This window comes from Cetorhinus maximus, chromosome 14, assembly GCF_964194155.1.
Source record: "Cetorhinus maximus chromosome 14, sCetMax3.hap1.1, whole genome shotgun sequence".
In the NCBI taxonomy this organism is placed as follows: Eukaryota; Metazoa; Chordata; class Chondrichthyes; order Lamniformes; family Cetorhinidae; genus Cetorhinus; species Cetorhinus maximus.
Window position 1 is genome coordinate 70,073,484 of NC_135892.1, and position 25,125 is coordinate 70,098,608.

Sequence of the window (25,125 nt, forward strand, 5' to 3'; positions counted from 1 at the left end):
GTGTTGGAAATACTCAACAGGTCTGGCGGCATCTGTGGAGAGAGAGAAAAACAGTTAAAGTTTTTCAGTCGAATATGACTTGGTCAGGACTAGCAGTTCTGAAGAAGAGTCATATTCAACTCAACCTTAACGTTGTTAAGGTGCTCACAGTGAACTCGTTAAGGGGCATGTTCTGATTTTGACCGGTGCACAGGCTGGGTCTGGGGTAGACCTGGTGCCTACAGGTGGATACACAGCCAGGAGCCAGTCATAGCCAGCCCGGAGATTGGTGTGGAGGGGGACTCAGCCCTTGGCACACAAGTGCCATTGGGTCAGTGCAGGTCACAGGGAGAGTGACAGTAAGCCCTCGGGCAGTGCAGGGGGTTGTGCAAAGGGCCATAAGAGGAGGGGACAAGGCTGCCAAGCACAATCAGGGGGCTGCCTGACCACAAAGAAGACAGTCAGGCTTCTGCCTCTCTTGAGACATGTTTCCAACAGCAGGTAATGCAGTGAAACAGCAGCCACAGTATTGGCTGCCGTAGTCTGCTTAAATTGGGCCCACACTTGCAGAGTCCCGCCTTCATTCCCACCCCATGGCTACTAATTGTCTGCCAAATCCATCTTTAACCATGTGAAAATCAGGGCCGGTGGCTGTTTTTCCTCCTGGGGACTGGTTCAGGACCCAGAAGCAGTCTGACTTTGACTTCCCTCCTCCAACTCAAATTCAGCCCATTGTCTATGACATTAAAATACTATACTTTTTATGAAATTGATTAAATATATCTATACACTAGCATGTTCTGATTTTGATCCTTGAGTTCATTCAAGTTTTCAGACCCATGACTGTTAACTGAGGAGGCGCAAGTTGTCAAGCTACGGATTCCAGCATACACATGTACATACAACGTAAAGACATTTAATGATTGATAGTAAGACAGGTCATTCATGGATCATTATATGCTGAATTTCCGGGCCCTTCCAAGGGCATGAATGGCGGCAAATGGGGTCCGAAATTACTGGCGCCAACCAGCATGCCAGTATCCCAACCCCATTCTCAGCGCCGATCATTTTTGCCGAATTAAGTTTGGGGCCAGCAAGGCTACCTGTACCCACAAGGCGGATAGCCATGGGCTTTGTCAGGTGCACTTAAAAAAGGCTGAGGCAATTTTCCAGTTGATCCCAAGTTTCTCAAACCTACGACGGATAGTTTAACTGCCTAGAGGTGGGCACCAAGCGGCAGTCCTGGTTGGGTGGGGGCGGGGGGTAGATTGGCATGCATAAAAGCCCACCCTGCCAGCCTGGTGTGGGTACAGCCAGTGGCCACCCTGTACAATGATACTTACCCCACAGAGGTGGTCTGGCTGCTATATCTGTTCTTTATTTAAAGCTTGATTAAAAAATAGGTGAGAAGGCCCCTCCATGTTGAAATACCCTCTCAGTTACTTTCCATGCAATGTAGGCTGCTGCTCCTTTCAAGCTGGAAGGTCTCTGGCCCCCAGCTTGGAAGGCCAACCCAACACCCTTAGTTAGACAGGGAACCTGTCTTCATTCCAGTTAAGGGGGTGACTCAGTAAAAATTCCGAAGAGTGACTGTTTTTCTCTGGAGATGGTTTGGGACCTGGAAACAGTCCCGACTCCTGTTGCTTGCTGCCCCAAACCTGCCCAAGGGAAAATTTGGCCCCATGTTGTTATGATATGGCAGGTGGTAATTGCCAGGCTAACCAAATCCCAAAAGGAAACTTGGTCGAGCTATCACAACGATTTGCAATTTGTAATTTTATTATGAGAGGGTATGTGTACTGGAGTCAGAAGTAAAGATTCCACTGCCACTTTTGGAGATTTTAAATATTAAATTAAAATATTTATTAACGAAAGAAAACTTTAACTGTGTAACTGTAATCTTGTGCGTTTAATTTAGTCTTACAACATTTCCCAAAAGATTTCTACTTAGCTATACTCACAAATAAACAACCTTTTCCAGGCAACAGTCCCTATAGATTCTTAATCTATAAAAAACCCAGTAATATTACCGCAAGGCATCCACCGTTGCTATAGGGGAGGTATTTCACAGGGCTTCCCTCTCCCTCGACAATGGAAATCCAAGGCTTGTAACAAAACCTTGCTTTCTGGAACAAACAAACAATTGTCTGGGGTGACTAGAGGCTGTTAACTTCACAGGTCTGTCCTCGCACAACACACTCTTCAGGATACCATATGGCCACACCTCTCATACAGCTTTCAATCTTTCCTTAACTATTTTTTCCCTTTCACCTTTAAACCCATTGTTCTTAACTTTCTTTGGAAGTTACCTTTTCCAGAATATAAGAATCTTTCATGTTGTCTTTATGGCCACAACTTTCGGGGGAAAATAAACTTAGTAACTTTGCTTTATTTATTTATGATCTTTGCCCATTGTAAAACTTCCTTTTATTTCTCTTTGAAATGCAGCAGCTAAAAATTCAACTCCTGATTTATCTCCTCATGCAAATTCCTATTCATGTTATATTTACATGTATCCCATTTAAGCTTGTTCATCTCCACTTCAAAATGCCTGCTTTTACACCTTCCTTACCCTTTGATGATTTAAACCTTGCAGTCTGACTGTCTTCAGATTAATTAAAGCACTCACATACACACAAGCATACACACAGCCCCCACAAGCCTGCTTCACAGTATCCCACAGTAATATTGGATATTTTTCTTTACAATGTGTCAAGCCCTTGAGGAGAACAGAAACCTTTAGGAAAGAACTAAAATTTGTTTTTTTTTGTACAAACATCAGAACACAAAGCATGATCATCACTATTTCTGAGGTACTGGTAATTTTTGAAAGCAAAAATGAGGCATGCTATGTTCTAATTTGTGTCTCACAGCTGGAGTCAAGAATTGCAATAAGAAAGCCAAACACAGATTTGAGGGGAAGGTATTCAGTACAGATCTTTAGATTTTGTAGCATTCTAAATACTTTTAGTACTTAAGTGAACAATGACACCTTTTGAGTTCCAAGTATTATACCGATTTGCAGGCATGTTCTGGGGCAGAATATTACGCTTGGCATGTGGGTGCGCGGCCGACACACCCGACCATAAAATGACGCGCGATGATGTTAGGCGAGTGTCCCGACATCATTGCGCAGTCTCGCGATATTTCATTCAGCAGGCGCGTGCTGGAGTCAGCTGCATGCCCGCTGACAATTAAAAAGCCTATTAAGGCCATTAAGAAGCTAATTAACTTCAAATTTATGCTACCCATCCAACCTAATGCTTGGTGGGCAGGCGAAAAGGCCCAGCAGCCTTTACATTTTTTTAAGAAACCTCATCCACGGGTGGGATGAGGTTTCCTAAAGCAAATAGACATCAAATTAAAAAAATATTCTTGAATTAAAAACATGTCTCAGCTCATATGACAGGGTCACATGAAGGGACATGTTTTATGACAATTTTATTTCCTTTATTTTTTTTTTTAAACAGCGCTTCATCTCCCTGAGGTCCGTGCCTCATGGAGATCGAAGCGCTCTTTCGCGCTCATGTGCGAAGATTGAGCTAGGCCCACTCGCCCTCCCCTCCCCCCCGTCCACACAGGCAGTGCTGAGCGCTGCCTCTCACGTTCCACGCTGGGCAGGCCTTAATTGGCCCGCTTGCATAAAATCGCAGTGCGGTCGGCTTCCTGACCAACCCCGCTGAACACCCCCGCCAAGGGCAAAATCCTGCCCCTGGATTTGCATAGTAACTGTCACAAAAAGCTATGTCTTGTAATTAACAGCATAAGAACATTTTCAATGCAATGCCAAACAACCTCCTGGCCCAGAAATGGAACAATTTAAAGCATTCAGTCTCATTCCTGCATGCACTAAATCTTTACTTGAGGTATTTTTTCTTACTGTTTCTTTCTATCTTTTTTGTCTCTCTTTATCCAGTTTTTCTTTTCCTCTCTATTTCTAGACCTGACTTGACTCGTATTTCCTTCTCTGTTGTTCTTCTGTTTATTTCTCAATCCTTAACTTTCATTGATTAAGGAGATACACTGTTGACGCCAGATGCCCCGCTGCCCTCGCTCATCATTATCAGCTCCCACTTCCAGCAAGTTAGGAAACCAAAAAACATTTGAGCTGAAGGATGCAGAAAAATGACTTAATGGTGCATGTCGTCAGCTGCCCAGCTCATTAACTGGTCATTTATCTACTTTTCCACTTCTGGGGCTACTGTGTACTCCATTTCCTTTCCAATATCTTTAACTGGAGAATTCTGAACTTCTGCACTCTCGAGAATATTTCCCCCCCATACATTCTCTGGTATTACATTGTGTTGAATAAACATCTAGGCCAATAACCTTTAGTTAAAATCATCTTTTAATGTAGAAAACAGTTCCAAAGAGCTGCTTCAGAGATGTGATCACAAATGGAAGTGAAGCCAAAGAAGTAGGCATCAGGACGGGTTACTATAAGCTTGATCAAAATGTGATTTTAAGGAGGGTCTTAAAGGAGCGGAGGGAGGTAAAGATAATGGAAGGAGTTCTCGAGCAAGGGAGCTAGGTGGCTGATGGGACAGTCATTAATGATGGGATGAAGTGGGGCAATGCATAAGGAGCCAGAGTCAGAGGAACGAAGAATTCCAGGGGGTTCATAAGAGTGGAAGGAAATTCGAGAGGGGAAGCAGCAAGATGTGAAAAGGTATAAACACAGAGGTGAGATTTTTAAAATTTGAAGCTTTCGGGGACTAGGAACTGGTAAGTGGGAATTGTTGTGAAATTCAATATGAGCCAGGATATTTGGGTCGGTGAGCAGAGGGGCGGTGGGGGGGGGGGGTGGGGGGCGCACTCGTCGACACGTAAAATGACGCGGGATGATGTCAGGCGGAACTCCTGACATCACCCCGCGTCATTCTAACTTTCAGGTCAGCGGGGGCTGAATCAGCTGTGCGCCCGCCGACCTGTCAACGGCCAATTGAGGCCATTTAAAAACTAATTCAAGTAATTAATGCACCTGCCCGTCCAACCTTAAGGTTGGTGGGCAGGCCAGGAGCCCTGGCAGGCTTTAGAAAAAGCATGAAACCTCATCCATGGGCGGGATGAGGTTTCATGAGGGTTTTTAAAAATTTAATAAATATTTGGTTTAAAGTGATGGATGTGTCCCAACTCATGTGACAGTGTCACATGAGGGGACATGTCAGGGAAATTTTATTTTTGTACATTTACCATTTTTAAATTTGGCGCTGATCTCCCTGAGGCAGCGCTTAGCCTCAGGGAGATGAGTGCATTCTTTCGCATGCATGCGCAAAAGAGCGCATTCTCGGCTGAGCGATTCCATCCCCCCTGCCCGCACAGGGACGCATAGCGCTTCCTGACAGATGTCACGGTGGGCGGGCTTTAATTGACCCGCCCACATAAAATGGCAACACGCCCCCGGTTGGGGGTGCCGATCAGAGGCGCGCCAGCACGCGCCTGCTCCTGCACTTACCCCCTGACAGGGAGAAAATTCTTCCCATGGACAGCAGAGTTTGAATGATCTAAATTTTACAGAAGTTGTAGGATGGGAGGCCTGCCAAGAAAGCATTGGAATAATTGAGTCTGGAGACAACAATGACATGAATGAGGGCTTCCTTGGCAGATGGGTGAAGACACACAATGTTCTGGGGTGAAATCACCATCATTGGGAATTTTATTCAAGACTACAGTACTTTGGCAGAAACAGAAGATTGATTGGAAAGATTCAAACAGAGCTGTGGGCAAGATGGGTGCGAATTAGGAAGCACATCAAAAAATTTGGAGAGCAAAGGGAGTTTGGAAATGGGACAGTATTTGCAAGAATACAGAGGTCAAGCATGGTATTTTTTTGAGGAGAGGATGATGGCTGCAGTTCTTAAAGGGAAGGGGACAGTACTCAGAGAGGGAGCCATTTACAATACCAGCCAAGAAGGGAAGGTAAGCAGTTTATTGAAAATAGAGGCAAAAAAGCATGTGTTAGATCTTCTGGCCAGGATGGGCTTGAAGAGGGCAGTTGGGGAAATAGCAATGAAGCTAGAGACTTGAGTTCACTGCCAGAGAAATGGGAGTCTGGTGGGTGGTTCAGCTCAGGCGATAAAGGAGGAAACAGCAAGGGCAGCTGCTGAAATTGCTACCACAACGGAGATTAAGAAGTCCATAACCTAGGGCCTGCTTTTGCTCTCCAAGATGAAACTAATGAATTTAGTGTCATACTTTGGAAACAATGCTATAATCCAGCTGAAAATATCCTAAAGACTGAATAGGCCTAAGGCCACTCAATTGACCACCCATGGGCCTAAGGGTGGGCAGGCAGACTGCCTGTCACATTGCCTGTCCACTGTAATATTGGAGACAGGTCAGGAGTGGCGGAAAGGTGGCGGACAGGACATCCGTTCTATTTTATGAGCCCCCTGGCTTCAAATACACTGGCAGGGGTTCCACAACATTCACCCCAGAAAGTTTCATTAGAAAAATTGTGGTGGGGCAGCCTTGTTTTTCCACAATCAAGAACATAAAGCTATGTCCATTCCAATGCCAAGTGCAAAGCTGGAACTATTAAAGCGTTTGAGTGTCATAAACCACAAGAGGAAAATCTCAGAAATTTACACAATCTAATCATTCAAACTCCTACAAAGTTTTTTAATAAGATTGAAATCATTTATTTTCCAATCTACAGTCACTATTAGCTTGATGGTGCTGACTTTTATTCCGTACAGAAAGGGCTAGACTAGAGTTACCAAGTCAGTTGATTCAGTTTACTCAGTAAAATTGTCTATTTATGTTATTTAGTGTAAGAAGCTCTTTTTTGTATTTATTTACATATAGCAGGATACTTTGATATACACAGGTGGATGGTGGGTTGATAATTAGCATGCCCACTCAATAGCACCAGTAAGCCTCATTTAATATTCCAATATTTGCGTCTCTAATGAGAAGCTTGCCAAGGGGTGAGGATGGTGGAGGGTGGAGATTTGACTATTCATTCATGAATCCAAGTCAGCATTTTATAACTAAAAAGAGGGGAAGGAGGCATACCGGGACCAGGCTTTTGGGGATCAGACATTGATACCGGAAAATTGCCATGATGAGACTCCAATTCACATTGTATGATGAGACCCTTGCCTGTTTTCAGCAGGAGCTTTGACTATTAGTGGTCAAAATGCCAGCGAGAATGAGGCGGTAAGTTAGGCGCTCTGATTTTACTGTTGCCCCATTTCCAACTGAAAATGGGGATGAAAATCAGGGTTAGGCTCTCATTGCATTGTAAACTGTGAAGAGGACAGTATAGAACTTCAAAAGGACATAGACAAGTTGGTGGAGTGGGCAGATGAGTGGCAGATGAAGTACAATGTGGAGAAGTGTGAGGTGATGCATTTTGGTAGGAAGAACATGGAGAGGCAATAGAAAATAAAGGGTACAATTCTTAAGGGTGTGCAGGAGCAGAGGGACCTGGGAGTGTATGTGCATAGATCATTGAAGGTGGCAGGGCAGGTGGGGAGAACAGTTAATAAAGCATACTGTATCTTGGGCTTTTTTAAAAGGGACTTAGATTACAAGAGCAGGGAGGTTATGATGAGCTTATGTAAAACACTAGTTGGACCTCGACTGGAGTATTGTGTACAGTTCTGGGTGCCACACTATAGGAAGGATTTGAACACAATGGAGAGAGTGCAGAAGAGGTTTACAAGAATGGTTCCAGGGATGAGGAACTTGAGTTACCAAAATAAATTGGAGAGGTTGGGACTGTTCTCCTTGGAGAAGAAAAGGCTAAAGGGAGATTTGATAGAGGTGTCCAAAATCATGAGGGGGCTGGATAGATTAGATAGGGAGAAACTGTTCCCGCTTATAAAATGATTGAGAACGAGAGGGCGTAGATATAAAGTGATTTGCAAAAGAAGCAAATGTGATGTGAGAAAAAACTTCTTCACACAGCGAGTGAGTCTGAAATGCACTGTCTGGAAGTGTGTCAGAGGCAGGTTCAACCAAGACATTCAAGAGGGCATTAGATGATTGTTTAAATAAAAAACAATGTGTAGGTTTATGGGAAAAGGCAGGAGAATGGCACTAAGTCATAATGCTCATTTGGAGAGCTGGTGCAGACACAATGGGCCAAATCGCTGCCTCCTGTGCCGTAACAGTTCTGTGAGATTATATAATGATAAAGTTTGATTTTAAGAAGTTACCTAAATTGAAAGATGAAAATTACAACCTTCCCTTCATACGTTAGAAGTTTTAAGTGTGTATATTTTTTGTGTACACATGTAAAGTATTTTATATAAAATAACTGGAGTAATTGAATTCAGCATTTTTTTTGTTGGTACATGGTCCTTTGGGGGATATTTAGTCTTAATACTCTATTACCTACCTCCATTGAAGAATTCATGGTTGTGATCCCACTGCAAGTTTATTGAGTGATAATCAATATTTAGCAGAATGAGGTAGCAGTCTGCATATACATTATGACCACTCTTTCACCACAAGCTAGTAACTCCATTCTAAAAGTGCTTACTTTGCAACTCTATGAATAAATATAATACATATATCAAATATTAGCAATGGTTTGTACTGTAGCAATTATTAGATTATGCCATTTCTCATTTGAGCTACTCAGATGTCTAAATGAAATGAAATTTCATTCATCTCTTGATGGCTGATTTGCAAAAATATGATGATATCCGGGTCCATGACCTACCTGCCCTGGTAAAGGGTTTAAGGAGGAGAAAACAAGTGTGTTTTTAAAATTTCAAAACTTTCTGTTTATTGCATTTTTAAAAGTATAGAAGCCTATTTTATGGGAATTCCTTTTATAAAGATGTTTTGCTCGAAAAAATCCCTCACTTAAGTGAACTTCTGTATATTGTAAAATCTTAAAGCTTGCAACCATGGGCAGAATTTTCCCCCTGTCGGGGGGGAAGTTTAAGAGTGGGCGCGTGGAGGTGTGCCTCCGATCGGCGCCCCCAATCGGAGGCGCGTCGCCATTTTACGTGGGCGGGCCAATTAAGGCTGGATAGAGTGGACATGGGGAAGATGTTTCCATTAGTAGGAGAGACTAGGACCCGAGGGCACAGCCTCAGAGTAAAGGGAAGACCTTTTAGAACAGAGATGAGGAGAAACGTCTTTAGCCGGAGAGTGGTGAATCTACGGAATTCATTGCCACAGAAGGCTGTGGAGGCCAGGTCATTGAGTGTATTTAAAACCGAGATAGATAGGTTCTTGATTGGTAAGGAGATCAAAGGTTACGGGGAGAAGGCGGGAGAATGGAGTTGAGAAACTTATCAGCCATGATTGAATGGCGGAGCAGACTCGATGGGCCGAATGGCCTAATTTCTGCTCCTATGTCTTATGGTCTTATGGATGTCCTGAAGGAAGCGCTATGCGGGCAGTGGGGGGAATTCACTGAGCCGAGAGTGCGCTCTTTCGCGCATGCGCATGAAAGAGCGCACTCATCTTCCTGAGGCTAAGCGCTGCCTCAGGGAGATCGGCTCTACAATAAAAAATCTGAAAAATAAGAAGGAAAAAATTTCCCTGACGTGTCCCCTCATGTGACACTGTCACATGAGTTGGGACATGTCCATAACTTTTACATACACTTTAATTACATTTTTTAAAACCTACACGAAACCTCATCCCACCTGTGGATGAGGTTTCATGATTTTTCTAATGCCCGCCAGGGCTCCTGGCCTGCCCGCCAACCTTAAGGTTGGATGGGCAGGTCCATTAATTAGTTTAATGACTGTCAATGGCCGGTCAGTAGGCGCACAGCTGATTCTGCTGAGCCCCCGCCTACCTGAAAATTTAATGAGGCGGGGTGACATCGCGAGTTCTGCCTGATGTCATCCCACGTCATTTTACGCGTAAGCAAGCAGGCCTTGCCCCCCCCCACTCACCGACTGGAAAATCCTGGCCCTTGACTTTTTAGCCAGCTAGAAAATCTTTACCTGAATTTTTTTGTTGTTTCTTGGATACCACTTCTGCCATTTTAACCACCTCTGTTTTCCGTAAATGCATTTTACAAGCCATAATATTTCTTTTCCTGTGTGTGTAATTGCAATGTTTCATTTTCCCTTCCAACTTTTCTTTGCTACATGCTATTCACCTGTCATGTTCTCCCAGTTTTGAAGAAGATCCACTTTTGTTCTCTTCACAGGAGTTTCCTGATCTGAATTTCTCTAGCATTTTTTGTTTCTGTCAGATTTCCAGCATCTGCAGTATTTTATTACCTTTTGTTCAGAACATTTCTAGATTTTACCCTAGTTTTACTGTTCAAAAAATCTCCAAAGCTAGAATGTCACAGCAAAGCAAAGAAAAACCTATTCTTACCAAAGTCAATGAAGAGAATAGTTTTGAAACATGAGACATCTATGATGAAGCAGAATTCTGAATTCCCAATTTTTTTTTGAGTGATTACATTTTTACAAATGATATTCCTGAAATAGCTTGAAAGACTAGAGTTCCATCCACCTTTGTGCCCAGTTATATCTGTAATCTGGGTGTAAACAAATTACGCACATCTTATACATGGGTGAATTATATCTTACCTACAACACAGCCGAGTCTCCTCTATCTTCTAAGTCCATCCATCAAACACAGCATCCCAATAAGTCTGCACTCCCAAAACAGGCCCCATCTCCAACCCCCAATATTAGTATTGTCCAAATGCACTTGTTTGGGTTGAGGGAAGTCTCTCAACAATGCGTTTAGCTCTTTTTCTGCACTTAATTTTTGAGAATGTTAAAAACATTTCTCCTTTGAAAATATGGAGCACAACTCAGATCTGCTCTGGACTTTGTTTCTTTTTAAAAATATATTTACGGCATAAGTACGTCACATTAAAATCAAAGCATCCTTGATTGCATGTCCTTATGCACATTGTGCCTGATCTGAATGAACAATGGTTACACAAGTTAAAATCTAAATTTTAAGATGCCTTTGGCCTAGTTTGCTGATAGCAATTCCTATCGATTTTATGGCCACTTACATTAATTTACATTTGGGCATGTTCTGATAGAGATTGGGAAGACACTTGAATGCAACATTGGGTGCATTTTAGGTCTAACTTCCATATTGCGTCCAAGGAGAAAATAAGGTAACTATATCACAGTCATTAAACCTTCAGATTCAGCAACATTGAATGCATTGATAGTCGATGCTGGCACGAACCACTGCTGCCAGCAGAAAATAGAATAAAGCTCCACTTAAAATTAAAACTGTATATATTTTAAAAAGTGATTACAGGGCTGTAATCTAATCTAGGGATTCAGATGCCTGTTATAAACCACTCAGGCTTTGTTCTCGCAGTTTATGATGCCATGTCAAGCCTTCGATCAAATTACTGCCTTGTAATCATTGCCAGGTATCCACTATTCTCTATAAAAAAAAAAGTGACTCTTGTAGAGTTGTCTGGTTTGTGTAACTTATTCATATAATATTTTTCAGTTTTAAAAAGATGTTAGAGGGGAAGGATTTTTTTAAACAAGGGAAGAATAAGAAAAGCTGGGGTCTTTTTTGATATTGCCATTATTTACATCATTATTGGCAGGTTTAGAAGGACTCAAATGGGAGTACACAGTTTACACTTAATTTTCTGAGGTCAGCATAGTTACAGGTGCAGATGCAGCTTGTATATTAATGGTTGAAGTAAAAAATTATGTAAGTGAAATTTAAAGGATTATGACAATAAAAGGACAGTAACACAACAGGAAGACACAAGTCCTTAAAAACTTTGAGAAGGCCCAAAATGCATCTAAATCCTTTAACAGCCTTTACCAAGGCTGAAGAACAGGAACTTAGAAGAATAAGCAAACATGAAAGAAAAGGAAACACAAGCTGAGCACCTGACCCTTCATTTAATGTCAGCTATAGTAGAAGTAGCGCTATATGAAATGATTGCGAGAAGGGTTGTCCTCTGTGTTACTCCATGGCACTCTTTTCATATGCCAACATTGCAACTCACCTACTCGTGTTAGCCCTGTGCTGTATGGAAGGCACAGGTGTCCAAGTAGCAAATGATACAGCCCTGCATCTGCCCCTGTTCCAATCCATAAATTGCCAGGTAGATATGCCAAGACCTGCAGAAAGGCTGGCATCATGTTGGATGTGGCAAGTCAGGCTAAATAGGCTCTTGATTATCCTGGCATAGCTTCTTCAATGCAGTGCTACTGAAAATGTGACATGCTATGATTCGGATGCTTCTGAGGATGCATTCAACATTGCAATTTGTGTAGCTTTCACATATCTTAGTGTTGCCACTGTTTCTGCTGTCCAGTTTCTTTTGGAAAAAGGAGCCTCCACCTGCAGTTAACATCTCCGAAGTGAGATATTTTCACTATATCTACAGGCACAAGTATCATGGAGCATGCACAGATCATCTCTCATGCTTGGTATCTCTACAGGTCTTCCTGTTCCAAACACATCAGATAGGAATTCCCACTGCCAGTAATGATGCTGATGGGAGGAAAACTGCAAAAAGGTTCATAAGCTAAGCAGCAGCTAGCAAAAAAAAAGCAAAACAGTTAAGATCTCTAAAATCAATGTGACCTTTTATAGTTATTTCCATGACTTCCAACAAATTAATGCCACAAAGGAAATACAGATGGCATTTCAGATGGACATTCTTTGCATCTGGCAGCCTGCAACATCAGAATGGAGGTAAATGCTGTGCATCCACAAATTAATATTAAAGTTAGCATTGACCTGGTTAACACTTCCACTGGCTGATGGTCCTGCCTGTCAGAAACATTGTGCGACTGCAAGGTTGCCATGTTTGAAAGCTGGGACTGTCACCCACCCAATTTCCACTGCAACAATGGCAACTGGCAACTGAAAGTTCAGTCGAAAAATTCTATTTACTCAAACTCTCCCCCCCAATACAATATCAACCTATTGTAATTTGAACAGCTGAAAAATATTTTGTCTCCATTAAGCTACAGGGCAGGTAATTCCAAATATATACTACTCTTTGAACAAGTTCCTCTTAAGTAAATTTAAATCTTTATAAATATATATTAACAGGGAAAATGAAGTTCAAGGTGTTTGACTCCCACTTCCTTATTCTATCTGAAAGAGGTAGGTAACAAATAATGTATCAATCAGTCTCAAAAATCTGTCCTTTTGGATCTTTACCTCTGTGCATGAGTCATTTCAGGACTTGTGTTGCATATGTATTCTAAAGAAGTTTAATTCACTGTAATGGGGAAATACCTATGAGTATTATATTTCACCATCCATGTCGGGCACCAAGGGTGTTGCAAACATACAAACAAGGAGCAGGAGTAGGCCATTTAGCTCCTTGAGCCTGCTCCACCATTTAATAAAGATCATGGCTGATCTGATAGTAACCTGAAATCTGCATCCTGCCTATCCCTCTCAACAGTTCCTTGATGTCATGTGGAATGAACTGAAATGGCTGAAGATGGACTCCTTTGATGGTGGAGACCTAAAGAGGAGGCCAAGATGCATCATCCACTTGCTTATCAAGAATCTATCCACCTCTGCCTTAAAAATATTCAAAAACTCTGCTCCCACCACCTTTTCAGGAAGAGAATTCCAAAGACTCATGACCCTCTGGGTGAAAAAATTTCACCTCATCTCTGTTTTAAATGTGCGACCCCTTATTTTTAAACAATGACCCCTAGTTCTAGATTCTTCCACAAGAGGAAACATCCTCTCCACGTGCACTTGGTCAAGACCCCTCAGGATCGTACGTGTTTCAATCAAGTCGCCTCTTACTCTCCTAGTCTGTCCAACCTTTCCTCATAAGACAACCCACCCATTCCAGGTTACATTTGGTTCCCAAGCCTACTCAATGTGCTGTTCCCCACCAAGCTCCACAACCTCCTGCCCACCCCCCCATCCCCGAGATCCACCAAAGGCAATGAATAGAGCCACTCTGGATCTCAGCACTTGAGTCTAAAAGACAAGGCTGAAACCCTGTCGCTATCTTCAGCCAGAACTGTCGAGTGGATGATGCATCCTGGCCTCCTCTTTAGGTCCCCACCATCATAGGGGTCAATCTTCAGCCATTTCATTTAATTCCACATGACATCAAGGAACCGTTGAGTGTACTGGATATAGCAAAGCCTATGGGCTCGAACAGCAAACTGGCTGCTGTGCTGAAGATTTGTGCTCCAGAACTAGCTGTGCCTTAAGTGCCTATAGCCAAGCTTTTCTAGTACAGCTACAATATTGACATCTACCCAACAAAGTGGAAAATTGCACAGTTATGATATGTCCACAAAAAAAAAGCAGAAAAAAACCAATCTGGCCAATTACCACCAAATCAGTCTACCATCAATGATCAGCAAAATAATGGAAGGACCGTTGACCATTCTACCAAGCAACACATGCTCATTGATGCTTAGTATGGGTTCTGCCAGAACCACTGGGCTTCAGACCTCATTACAGCCTTGGTCCAAACATAGAATTATAGAATAGAAACATAGAATGGTTACAGCACAGAAGGAGGCTATTCGATTGTCGTGTCTGCCCTGGCCCTCTGAAGGAGTAATTCACTTGGTGCTGCTCCTCTGCCTTTTCTTCGTAGCCCTGGAGTTTTTTCCCTTTTCAGACAATGATTCAATTCCCTTTTGAAAGACTCAATTGACCCTGCCTCCACCACACTCTAGGCAGTGGACTCAAGATCCTTACCACTCGCTGTGTGAAAAGTTTTTCCTCATGTCGCCATTACCTCTTTTGCCAACTACCTTAAATCTGTGCCCTCTGATTCTCGTATCTTCCATCAATCAGAACAGTTTCTCCCTGGCTAGACCCGTCATGGGGCAGGATTTTTACCTTGTCAGGCGGGCGCAGTGGACAGGCCCGGGGGTAGTCGGGAAACTGACCGCGATTGGGCCCCAACCGCAATTTCATGCTGGCCGGCAAATTAATGGTCAGCCAGCGTGAAAGGCGTGCTCAGAGCCTCAGCGCTGCCGGGGTAGGGGCGGGAGGAGTGCAAGCGCTGAAGTGTGCGGATGCGTGGGGCTGCGCTCGGTGAAAGCTCCCTGAAGGCACAGAGCTGTCTCAGGGAGCTGAAGATTTTTAACATTACAAATAAAGAACTGAAAAATAAGGAAAACATGTCCCCTCATGTGACTCTGTCACATGAGTAGGATCGTGTTAAAAATTAGTTTTAAAAGTTTTTATTTTTTTAAATCACTGGTCGAAACCTCATCCCGTCCCTGGATGAGGTTTCGCAAAAAATGCAAAGGCCGCTTGGCCTATGGATGGGCAGGGAAAAATTCTATTTAATTCATTAATTAATGGGCTTAACAGCCCTCTTAATTGTCGGCGACTCCCTTGCGTGCCTGCCGACTGAAATATTGCATAAGTGTGCAATGATGTCGGGATGCTCGCCCACCATCTTTACGCGCTATTTCACGTTTGTGCGCGTTGGGCACGCACCCACACGCTGAGCAGAAAATCCTGGCCATGATTTTGAATACTTCTATCAAAATTCCTCTCAACCTTCTCTTCAAGGAGAATAATCCCAACTTCTCCAACCTATCCACGTAAGTGAAGTTCCTCATCCTTGGAACCATTCTGAAGAATCTGCTCTACACCCTCTCTAATGCCTTCACATCCTTCCTCAACTGTGTCGCCCAGAACTGGATGCAGTACTCCAGTTGAGGTCCTGTGTTTTTTTTTACAGGTTTAGCATAACCTCCTTGCTTTTGTATTCTACGCCTCTTAATAAAGTACAGGATGACATATGCTTTTTTAACTGCTCCCTTAACCTATCCTGCCACCTTCAATGACTTATGTACATAGGTCCCTCTACTCCTGCGCCCACTTTAGAATTGTACCCTTTATTTTATAATGTTTCTCTACATTCTTCCTACCAACATGAATCACTTTACACTTCTCTGTATTAAACTTCATCTGCCATGTGTCCGCCCATTTCACCAACCTGACTATGTCCTTTTGAAGTTCTACACTATCCTCCTTATGGTTCACCATACTTCCAAGTTTTGTGTAATCTAGAAATTTTGAAATTGTGCCCTTTACATCAAGTTCTAGGTGAATAATGTATGTCAGGAAGGACAAAAGAGCTGAATGTCAGAGGTGAGGTGAGAGTAACTGCCCTTGACATCAAGGCAGCATTTGACCAAGTGTGGCATCAAGGCCCCTAGTAAAATTGAAGTCAATGGGAATCAGCTGTCCACTGGCTGGAGCCATACCTCATGCACAGGAAGATGGTTGTGGTTGTGGAAACCAATCATCTTAGTCCCAGGATATCACTGCAGGAGTTCCTCATGGCAGTGTCCTAGGACCACCAATCTTTAGTTGCTTTATCAATGACCATCCCTCCAGAACTGGGAATGTTTGCTGATGATTACACAGTTTTCAGTTCCATTCAGTCCTTAGATAATGAAGCAGACTGTGCCTGCATGCAACAAGTAAAGCTTGGACTGGTAAGTGACAAGTGGCATTCATGTCACACAAGTGCCAGGCAATGACTATCTCCATCAAGAGAAAGTCTTCACACCTCCCCTTGACATTCACTGGCATTGTCAGATTCCCTCTCATCAATATCCTGAGGATTGCCGTGGAAGAAACACTTAACTGGAAAACCACTGTGGCTGCAAGAACAGGTCAGAAGGTGGGTATTTTGTGGCAAGAGACTCACCTCCTTAGTCCCCAAAGCCCTTCCACCATCTAGAAATCACAAGTCAGGAAAGTGATGGAATACTCTCCACTTGCCTAGATGAGTGCAGCCCCAATTGTGCCTCAAGAAGCTCGACACAATCCAAGACAAAGTAGCCTGCTTGATTAACACTTCAACCAACATGTAAAACAATTAATTCCTTCCAACGCCGCTCACTGTGGATGCAGAGTGTACCATCTACAAGATGCACCACATCAACTCACCAAGGTTTCTTGACAGTACCTCCAAAACTGCAACTTATACCACCTAGAAGGACAAGGACAGCAGGCGCATGGGAACACAGGAATGTTCAAGTCGCCCTTCAAGTCACACACCATGCTGAATTGGAACCATCTTGATGTTTTTTCATTATTTATCTGTCAAAACCCTGAAACTCCCTCCCTAACAACAATTTGAGTGTACCTTCACACAACGAACTATAGCTGTTCAAGAAGCCAGCTCACCATTACCTTCTCTGGGGCAGTTAGGAATGGGCATTAAATGTTGGTCTTGCCACCAATGCTCACATCTAAGAATGATTAATAAAAAACATTCTTCTTCTTAATGGGAGGGATTTTTGCAGGCAAAGGGATGTGTGCGTGGGTGCACGCAGGGAGTTAAATTCTGTGAAAGTCAGGATCTTGACATCATCCAGGTTTCACCCGGGTGGGTTTGAAGATGAGCGGGAAGGCAGTTAAATATTCAAGCCTGTAATTGAGTACAGTTTTAACCAAGCATTCTGGCTTTAACAGCCAGCTCATCTATTCCTGAACTGTCGGCAACTTGCCAGAGTCAACCTGATGAGTGTACAGTGAGGAGTGCTTCTTCAGTGAAATTTACATGCTGGGACGCCTTTGAACAGTGAAAAATTAAGAGCTGCAGCCATGGCCAGGTGAGAGGCGGCTGCTCATTACATACCTTCTCAGAGAGTACTTTCAGTGCTTGACAGGTCACTGCCAACTTCTTAGAAGACACTTCTCCTGTCTCGCACTTAACTCAATTTCAGCTGCACTTATCTGCTACCAGCCTTCATCACAGCTTACTTAGCTCTACCTTGCATCTCTAATGCGAAACAAGAGGAGCAACAGCACTGTCAGCAGAAGCACCAACTGCCTTATCCTCAGCTACATAATGATCCACAGGGCAGATGGGATGGACACAGAGAACAGACTCCTAGCGGGCGAGACCCCAACACAGGATCTACAAGCAGAGGATCAGCTAAATCAATGTGTCTGAGCACCAGTGCCTCAGGGATTTCAGGCTTTCACGGCAGGTCATTGCTGCAGCGTCCTGGAACAGGACCGCCTTTCCAGTGGAACTGGTGGGTACGCATTGCTAGTGCCTATCAAGATGCTTGTTATTTCCTGCCTTCCAAAAAAAGAGCACCTCACTGCATTCCTTCATACCTCTCAGCAGAAGCTCCAGGTAAGGGTTAGAGATCCGGGGAGCAGCCGTCCCAAGTCCCTTCTCCAATCATGTCATTGCTGCAACCTAAAAACTCCGTGTGCAGATGAGCAATTCTGACTCTGCTGTGGTCCCTTTTTAATTAGAAATTCTTACTTTCATAGCTGTGGCCCATGATCCCACCCGTCCTCCCTGGTCAGAAGGGTGATGCTAATGCCCTAGCTCTGGTAAAGAGCCAAGGCAAAACCCGCTGGTGATTCTAGTGGGTTCCTGATCTGCTAACTGTCCAATGTTTTGGCAGCGACTAAGTTTTAAAAAATCAGCCCAATTTGTGCCTTGTGGAGCAGAGGAGAGCGAATGGCCCAGGATGATTTGATTCTTCAGGGATATTTCTAGTACCATTTACAACTTCTTTCTCTTATTCAGATATTGGAGGATGGAGCTCTTCAAATAGAAAACACATAATCTGGAATGCACTTTGTTTAGAACAAAACACAACTTTATAATTGAATGAGTGAACTGCCATTTGTAACAGGATCATGCCAAACAGCTACCACCCACAATGAAATATGTGGGAAATCAGAAATATAAATGACTTATTTATTCTTGCACATAAATATATTTGCTTGTCATTAAACAGACGACGATGGGGCAGTCTTCTGTTCGAAAAGCCTTAAGAAAAATAATCTCGCAAAGAGCAGTGTAACCTGGGAAGAAAGTTCCAGCATATTAATATTCTGTGCCCTGAATATTTTTTCACTTCAAAAACCAGTGTTTGTTTCCAACTTTTCCAAAGTGTATCTAAGGCCAATTTAATAATTGTTCATGAGCAATTAGCACAGCCTCCCACAGCTACGGTGGTACAGTGAATATTGAGTTCCAAATTACGAATGCAAAGAGTTGTAAGCAACAGAAATAGTGTCACAGTTTTTCTTTTGTAGTGACTATGAGTGAAAGAGGTGAGGGACATCTAGGAGAATGAATTGCATTGGGGATCCCTAACTCATCAGGTGCTATCCAGACAGGACTGGGAACCTAAGAAGTACTGCCCAATGAGTTTCAGGCTTTTCTGACAGATAGGGCTGGATTTTTGTGGAGTCAGGGAGACTACATGGACCTTACATGGACCTTTAAAAATGACAACCAGAACTTGATTCCAGGATTTCCAACCCATTTCCAGGGTTTCTGATTTTTAACTGTGCCTTTTAAGGGTGGGGGCTGGTTCAGCTCACGAGCCCGCACCCTGCCTTTCCGACCTGGCCAGTTCCATTATGGGAATAGGCATATCCTAGTCCTCCCCAATTTTCATGGAGTTGGGCCAGCTTTTCAAAGAGTCGTGGTTCACAGTACCTAAGAGGTGTGTGAACCATAGTCTTCATGAGGGAACCTTTTGAAAGGTAAGTTCAAAAGGGTCCCCCTCATGCCCTACATGCCAAGGCATGCGTCCCACCCACCCCAATGGCTCCTCATGCCCACCCCATGTCAAGCTATGGCACTTCTGTGCCCATTCACCCACTAAACACTATATAGAATCAATGAAACCTATAGTGACAGTAAGATGTGTGTAAACAGCTTTTTTTAAAAAAACAGTCATTCATTGATGATTTTCCGCTTTCTTAAAAAAAAAAATCCTTTTTTACTGTAGGCCAATAAAAGTGTCAATCATCAAGATCCTTTAAAGTGTCAATTATAGAAACTGCAAGCACTTGAAACCTCTTTGTCTTGTGTCAATAAACATTGTGCAATTGACATCATAGATCAGAGAGACAGAATTGTCAATCAAGCAGTGTTTTCTCTGGAGCTCAGATGTTTGTGTTCTACTGGATTCCTCAGCTCTCGGCCAAGCCTTATTATGCATTCTTGGCTGAGATCCCAGGCATCTGTTAGAGTACTGAAACACCTGAGCCCCAGGGGAAAAAATTAATCGACAGCTCTGGTTCTCAGGTCTTTGCTATCAATTTCACAATGTTTATTTACAGAAGGTCAAGAGGTTTCAAGTGCTTGCAGTTTCAGCTGTTGACACTTTAAAGGATTTGGATGATTGACACTTCTATTTGGCTGTAGTAAAGAAGATTTTTTAAAAAACAAAGTGGAAAGTTATCAGTGAATGACTTTTTAAAAATGTTTTTTACACATCCTATTTGCCACTATATGGTTCATAGGTTCTGTATAGTGTATAGTGTGTGATGGTCATAAGCTTGGTGTGGGAACATAAGGGGCAATGGGGGTGGGTGGGTGGGGTGTACCTTGGCAAGAGGGACCCTAGGATGTGGATGGGGGCACATAGCTTAGCTTGGAGCGTATGAAAGGTCATGGATGGGGGTTAGAGGGCTTGAGATGGCATGGAAGGTGGCATGGGAGTGTATAAGGGCTGGAGGGCCTGTCTGTTTTTGTTATAACTGGGACAAAGTCCCACCGCACCGAACAGGCCTTTTGAACAGCCTGCCTTGGCACCTAGCAGCCCTATGGCTGTCTCTGAACTTGTGTCCAGGTCAGCTAGTCTGACTGCACCTGCACCCGCCCCCGCCCCCCGGAATGGAAATCCCTTCTTTGCGAGCACTTCCTCCAAAGGCAGGCAGGCCAAGCCGGGAATTTCCCCTTCTCCCGTTTCCCACCTCAAGGATGAAAAACCAGACCATGGTGACTAATATACCACTAAGACCTTTGCTGGGTAATTTGCTCTGTGGTGCCAGTGGCTATATGGAACCACTGCTTTCAAATTTAGTGAAACAAGCAGCCTTCCTGACATCCATTGGCTGCGTTTCAACTGTGTGCCACTTTGCCATGTATTACTATACTGACTGCAGTTCTATATCACCAGGTACCAGAAAAAAATTAGTAGCAGTGAATTAATCTCATTAGGTTGTGCAAAACTATCTTTCACATCACGATCTTCTCCATATTATTTTGATGTCTTTTAATATTTAGTACTTGCCCAGTTAACAAAGTAGCATTGATGTCTGGTTACATAGCCAGCTGCAGAGGGTAGAAAAGATCTGCTGCCTATACTGGTGGCCAACCCTAATACAATCACAGGGGTCAGTGATCTCAGGAGCTGTAGTTGCTCTTGGCTCAGTGTTTTTAGAGTTAGTGCCTATTGTCATTTGTGCAGGGTTATGTGATGGCACTAACCAACTGTTAACATGAGTTCCAGTGAGTTGCTGCTGTGCTTCTCCATGCATGAGGTGGAGGGCATCTGCTCACAATGCCTATTAATCTGTTTCAGTGTAGGAAATTGGCCACCTGTAATGTTTCAGAATGTTCCTTTCTCCTCTTTACCTGACCCTGGTTGTGATTTGCTTTACCAGTCTCCAAGTCAACTGAAGCGATCCATGCCTTCACCTTGGAAATTTGGCCACAATTCCTCTTTATTACCATTGGGAAAATCTCTTTTGTGTGTGGAGCTGTGATCTTCGCGACTTAACTCTCTATTGCAGATGCTGCCAGGTGCTCAGTGGAGGTGCAAAAGAAATTGCTTTTTGGCATCACATGCAGGAGCTGGCTAATGTAACTAGGTGCTGGGTTCCTTTGGACTGTCCAGCCATCTTCTGATGTAGTCTGCAATGAACAATTGTCTCTTCTGTGTCCTAAGTACAGTGTTGCTGCTTTAATAGCAGATCCATTTGTGCCTCAATATATTACCATTGGAACATAGCACGTTGAGGTTTATTCTTGCTGCTTCCCCCACCAGCACCACTACATCAATCGTTACCCCCTATAGCTTTCCTTACTAATAGTTGGTGCCTCACTTCATACTTCCTAATCTACATCAATGTCAACATTTTCTGCACTATATATATATCTGCTGGTGTGTGAATCCCTTCTGTAGGTACTTTGCCACTTTGATGTTATATATCATGTCATGAGTGGTATTCCAGTCTCTGTCAAACAAATCCGCCATTCTGCAGACATGAGAACCCATCTCCGATACTTGCTATCCACTGCTGTCCTATTATATGAGAGTTGTATGCACAAAGATAGGAGTAACTGGATTTGGCATACAATAATTTTGTCATGGTAGTTCCTTCCTGCAGTACATGCCCTCTCTCCCATAAAGGCATGTCTAACATAATGTATTTCATCACTTCTGAGACCTTACTTGGTACAACCTTATTAACATTTCTTCTGTATGCTGGTAACATTCTTTGTGGATATATCTTTACACAAACTTTACTTTGTGCATGCATTTCTCCTGCTTCAACATTACAAAATGTTGATGTTTTATCTACGTGCTGTTCTTTAAATGCCTTTTCCAAATCTCCAGCCAGTAAGAGGAGTCTGTTGCCTGTACCAATGACATGCTGCTGTTTTTATCACTTTCCTGAATATTATATAAAGGAGGACAAATTCCATCCTCCACCCAATGTGATTCACTTCTCTATGTTCATCATGCTCCTAGGCCCGGATTTTCACTCTCAAGGTGGATGCGCAGAGTCGGGGAAATCCCAGGCTCAGCATATCTGCCTCAGGAGAAACAGCCCCAAATTGCTGGATTTTCATTCCAGGGGTCCAGTGCATGCTGGAGTTGGGCACTGGAAATAGTTCAGAGGCCGGCACAGGGGCTGCTGAGTGCCGAGGCAAGCTGTTTAAAAGGTCCACCTCAGTGCTTTGGGATTTAGTCCCTGTTATAATAAAAGTAGTTAGGCCCTCTAGCCCCCATGCTTCACACCTCTTCACCCCCCCCCCCCCCCCCCCCCACCCACTTCCCATATGCCATCCATGCCAACTTATGCCTCTGCCATGGCCACTATATGCTCCATACCAACCTATGCCTCTATACTCACCCCTTGGCCGCCTAAAGCTCAATACCAACTCATGCCAACCCATGACACCCCACTCATCCTTATGGCCCCTTATCACCCCTATGCCAACTTATGCCAACCCATGCCCCCCACCACCACCCTTTGCCCTCACGCCCTCCATACCAATCCACACAGTAACCACCATGGGTAGACCTCAGGAGCCAAGCTGAGATGAAATAAAATAAAGTGCTAAGTATCTATTACAGACTTCACTATATAAAATAATGCTTCCATTGATAAAAGCCCATTCAATACATGTAAATCCCTTCCAGTACTTAATCCCCTCTAAAAACAAACATTGTTTTCATAACCCCACATTAAATATAGCTAATCCCTTAATAACCTCTTGGAACTGTCAATCAAACTGTAAACTTAAACGGCCCCCATTATCATAGATTGTGAAAGCAATCAAGCAGTGATAATATTATAATGAGAGCTCAACAAACAGTTGTTGAAATTGCAAGCACCAATTTCTATTTTCAACTCAGAGACAGAGCAAGCTATTTCTTTTCAAAATTTAAAGAGCAGGGGATTTAAATAACTTCACAGCTTGGTAGTTCCACAGACCTTATGCAACTTTAATGCACATTGATATTTACTCTTAAAAATTGAAGAGCACACACTGCTGGAAACTGACCTCGCTCCATCAAAAAATTGAACCTGTTTGAGCTCAGCACTGAGTTCAAAAGTCCCTGATGGGTTTGGATTTCCCATATGTGTGAACTACATCCCGCCCCTTCCCCCATCATCCCAGCGAAAATAGGATCTGTGTGAAATGGGGCAGGACTTCCAGACCTGGGGACCCGGCGCCATACTTCGTGAAAATTCAGGCCCTAGACTCTCTTGCTGAAACAGATTTTCTCCTACTTTTTGTTGTTTTATTTTGTTGTCAACCATTACCTTGCACTGCATAGCCAGAGGTTCAGACTTGTTGAAATAAAAAGGGATCAGTATCTCATAAGCTTTTTCAAAAGCAGGAAAAACCCATTATTACCAGTGTATTGATTGACTATTACTACTTCTTTACTAGTCATGACTTTACTTCACACACTTGATATTTAAGAAACAGTGATTTTGTTTGCAGATCCTTTCAGTGCATCAAAAATATTTCATGCCAGTTTTTAATAAATTGAGGAATGTCTCTGTATTAATAGCCATTCTGCATTTGAATGACAGAAGAAGCTTAAGAGAGAAACTTCCAAATTTCAGTTACTACTGCCAGGAATAAACTAGCTAGTAATAAAAGATTATATATATTCTCCAAAGCTGTTAATGATTACTAAAAGTGGAAAGCATCCAAATTGAAACTGGCTTTGTATCCATATATGTTAAATCAAAAATTTTACGTTCACACACTTTTCCTGTTAACACAACTTGGTCTGGAAACTGGGCTACATAAAGTGTCCAGTTTTCAGGTGCTGTGCAGCTTCCTAAGCCCACAAAATGCCATACAGGAAGCAGGCGCACAATTCCGGCCATTTTAGATAAACTCTGCAAGAGATCCTTTATCAAAGCTTAACCCTTGCTTGAGACCCCCACTACAGGGATTGTGGTGCAGCTGAAGCAGCTCTGCAATATGGCAGGCTGCACTCAGAAACCAACCTTGCAAATGCCTGCAACAAAAATGTGGAGTTGGGATACTCTTAATCGCACATTAAACCACCATTTCTCCTCCTCTCCAGCCCTAAGATCCCCAACATTTAGGCTCCCCGATCTTAGGATTCTCAGCCTCCAAGTCCCAATCTTGTGGGTTGCTGCTGCTGCCTTCTGCCCACCCAGGCTGCCAATCGTCCCAACTAATGATCACTTGCACTTCCTCCCCCCACCCCCAAAGTCCACTATCCCCATGCCAAGGTCCACTATCTCCATCCCATGAGTCTGTGATCTTCCTCTGAGAACGTAAATTAACTGTGGTCCACTATGATGCTAACAGTGATCCAGTCTTCCTCAACTCACCTTCTTGGACTCCTCCCACAGAGCTGTTCCTATTCGAATGAGGCCCAAGGCTCAATACCTGAAGTTGCTCGAACCTCTCCCATGCATGTGCAGGTAAGTACCCTGTGTGGATGGAGCAGCCAAAAATGAATTCTCTGAAATTTCTAGGCTCTTGATGTATCGTCACACTGTCAACTTTTTCCTGTTATAAATTGCTGGTCCACATTTGTAGTGGACTTAGTACATGTGAAAGCTATCCCCATGTCTTCAGTAGAAGTATTTGAAATGGGAGAATATAAAAAGTTATTATAAAACTTATAATGGAGAATGGGATTAGAGTAGATAGAATAGAACTGGCATGGAAAAGATGGCCTAAATGGT

The 25,125-nt window shown here is 43.2% G+C and overlaps 1 protein-coding gene across 5 annotated transcripts in view; it reads left to right on the plus strand.

Moving 5' to 3' along the window:
- Positions 1 to 25,125, plus strand: part of prox1a (prospero homeobox 1a) — a 131,387-nt gene that overhangs the window by 45,917 nt on the left and 60,345 nt on the right. For 3 of the 5 annotated variants that reach the window (XM_078557055.1, XM_078557054.1, XM_078557056.1), the window contains exon 5: positions 24,787 to 24,858. The exons of the other annotated variants lie outside the window; for them this stretch is intronic. In XM_078557055.1, coding sequence (XP_078413181.1) covers positions 24,787 to 24,858 — 72 coding nt within the window. The remainder of the gene's footprint in view (positions 1 to 24,786; positions 24,859 to 25,125) is intronic. 5 annotated transcript variants of the gene reach the window in all.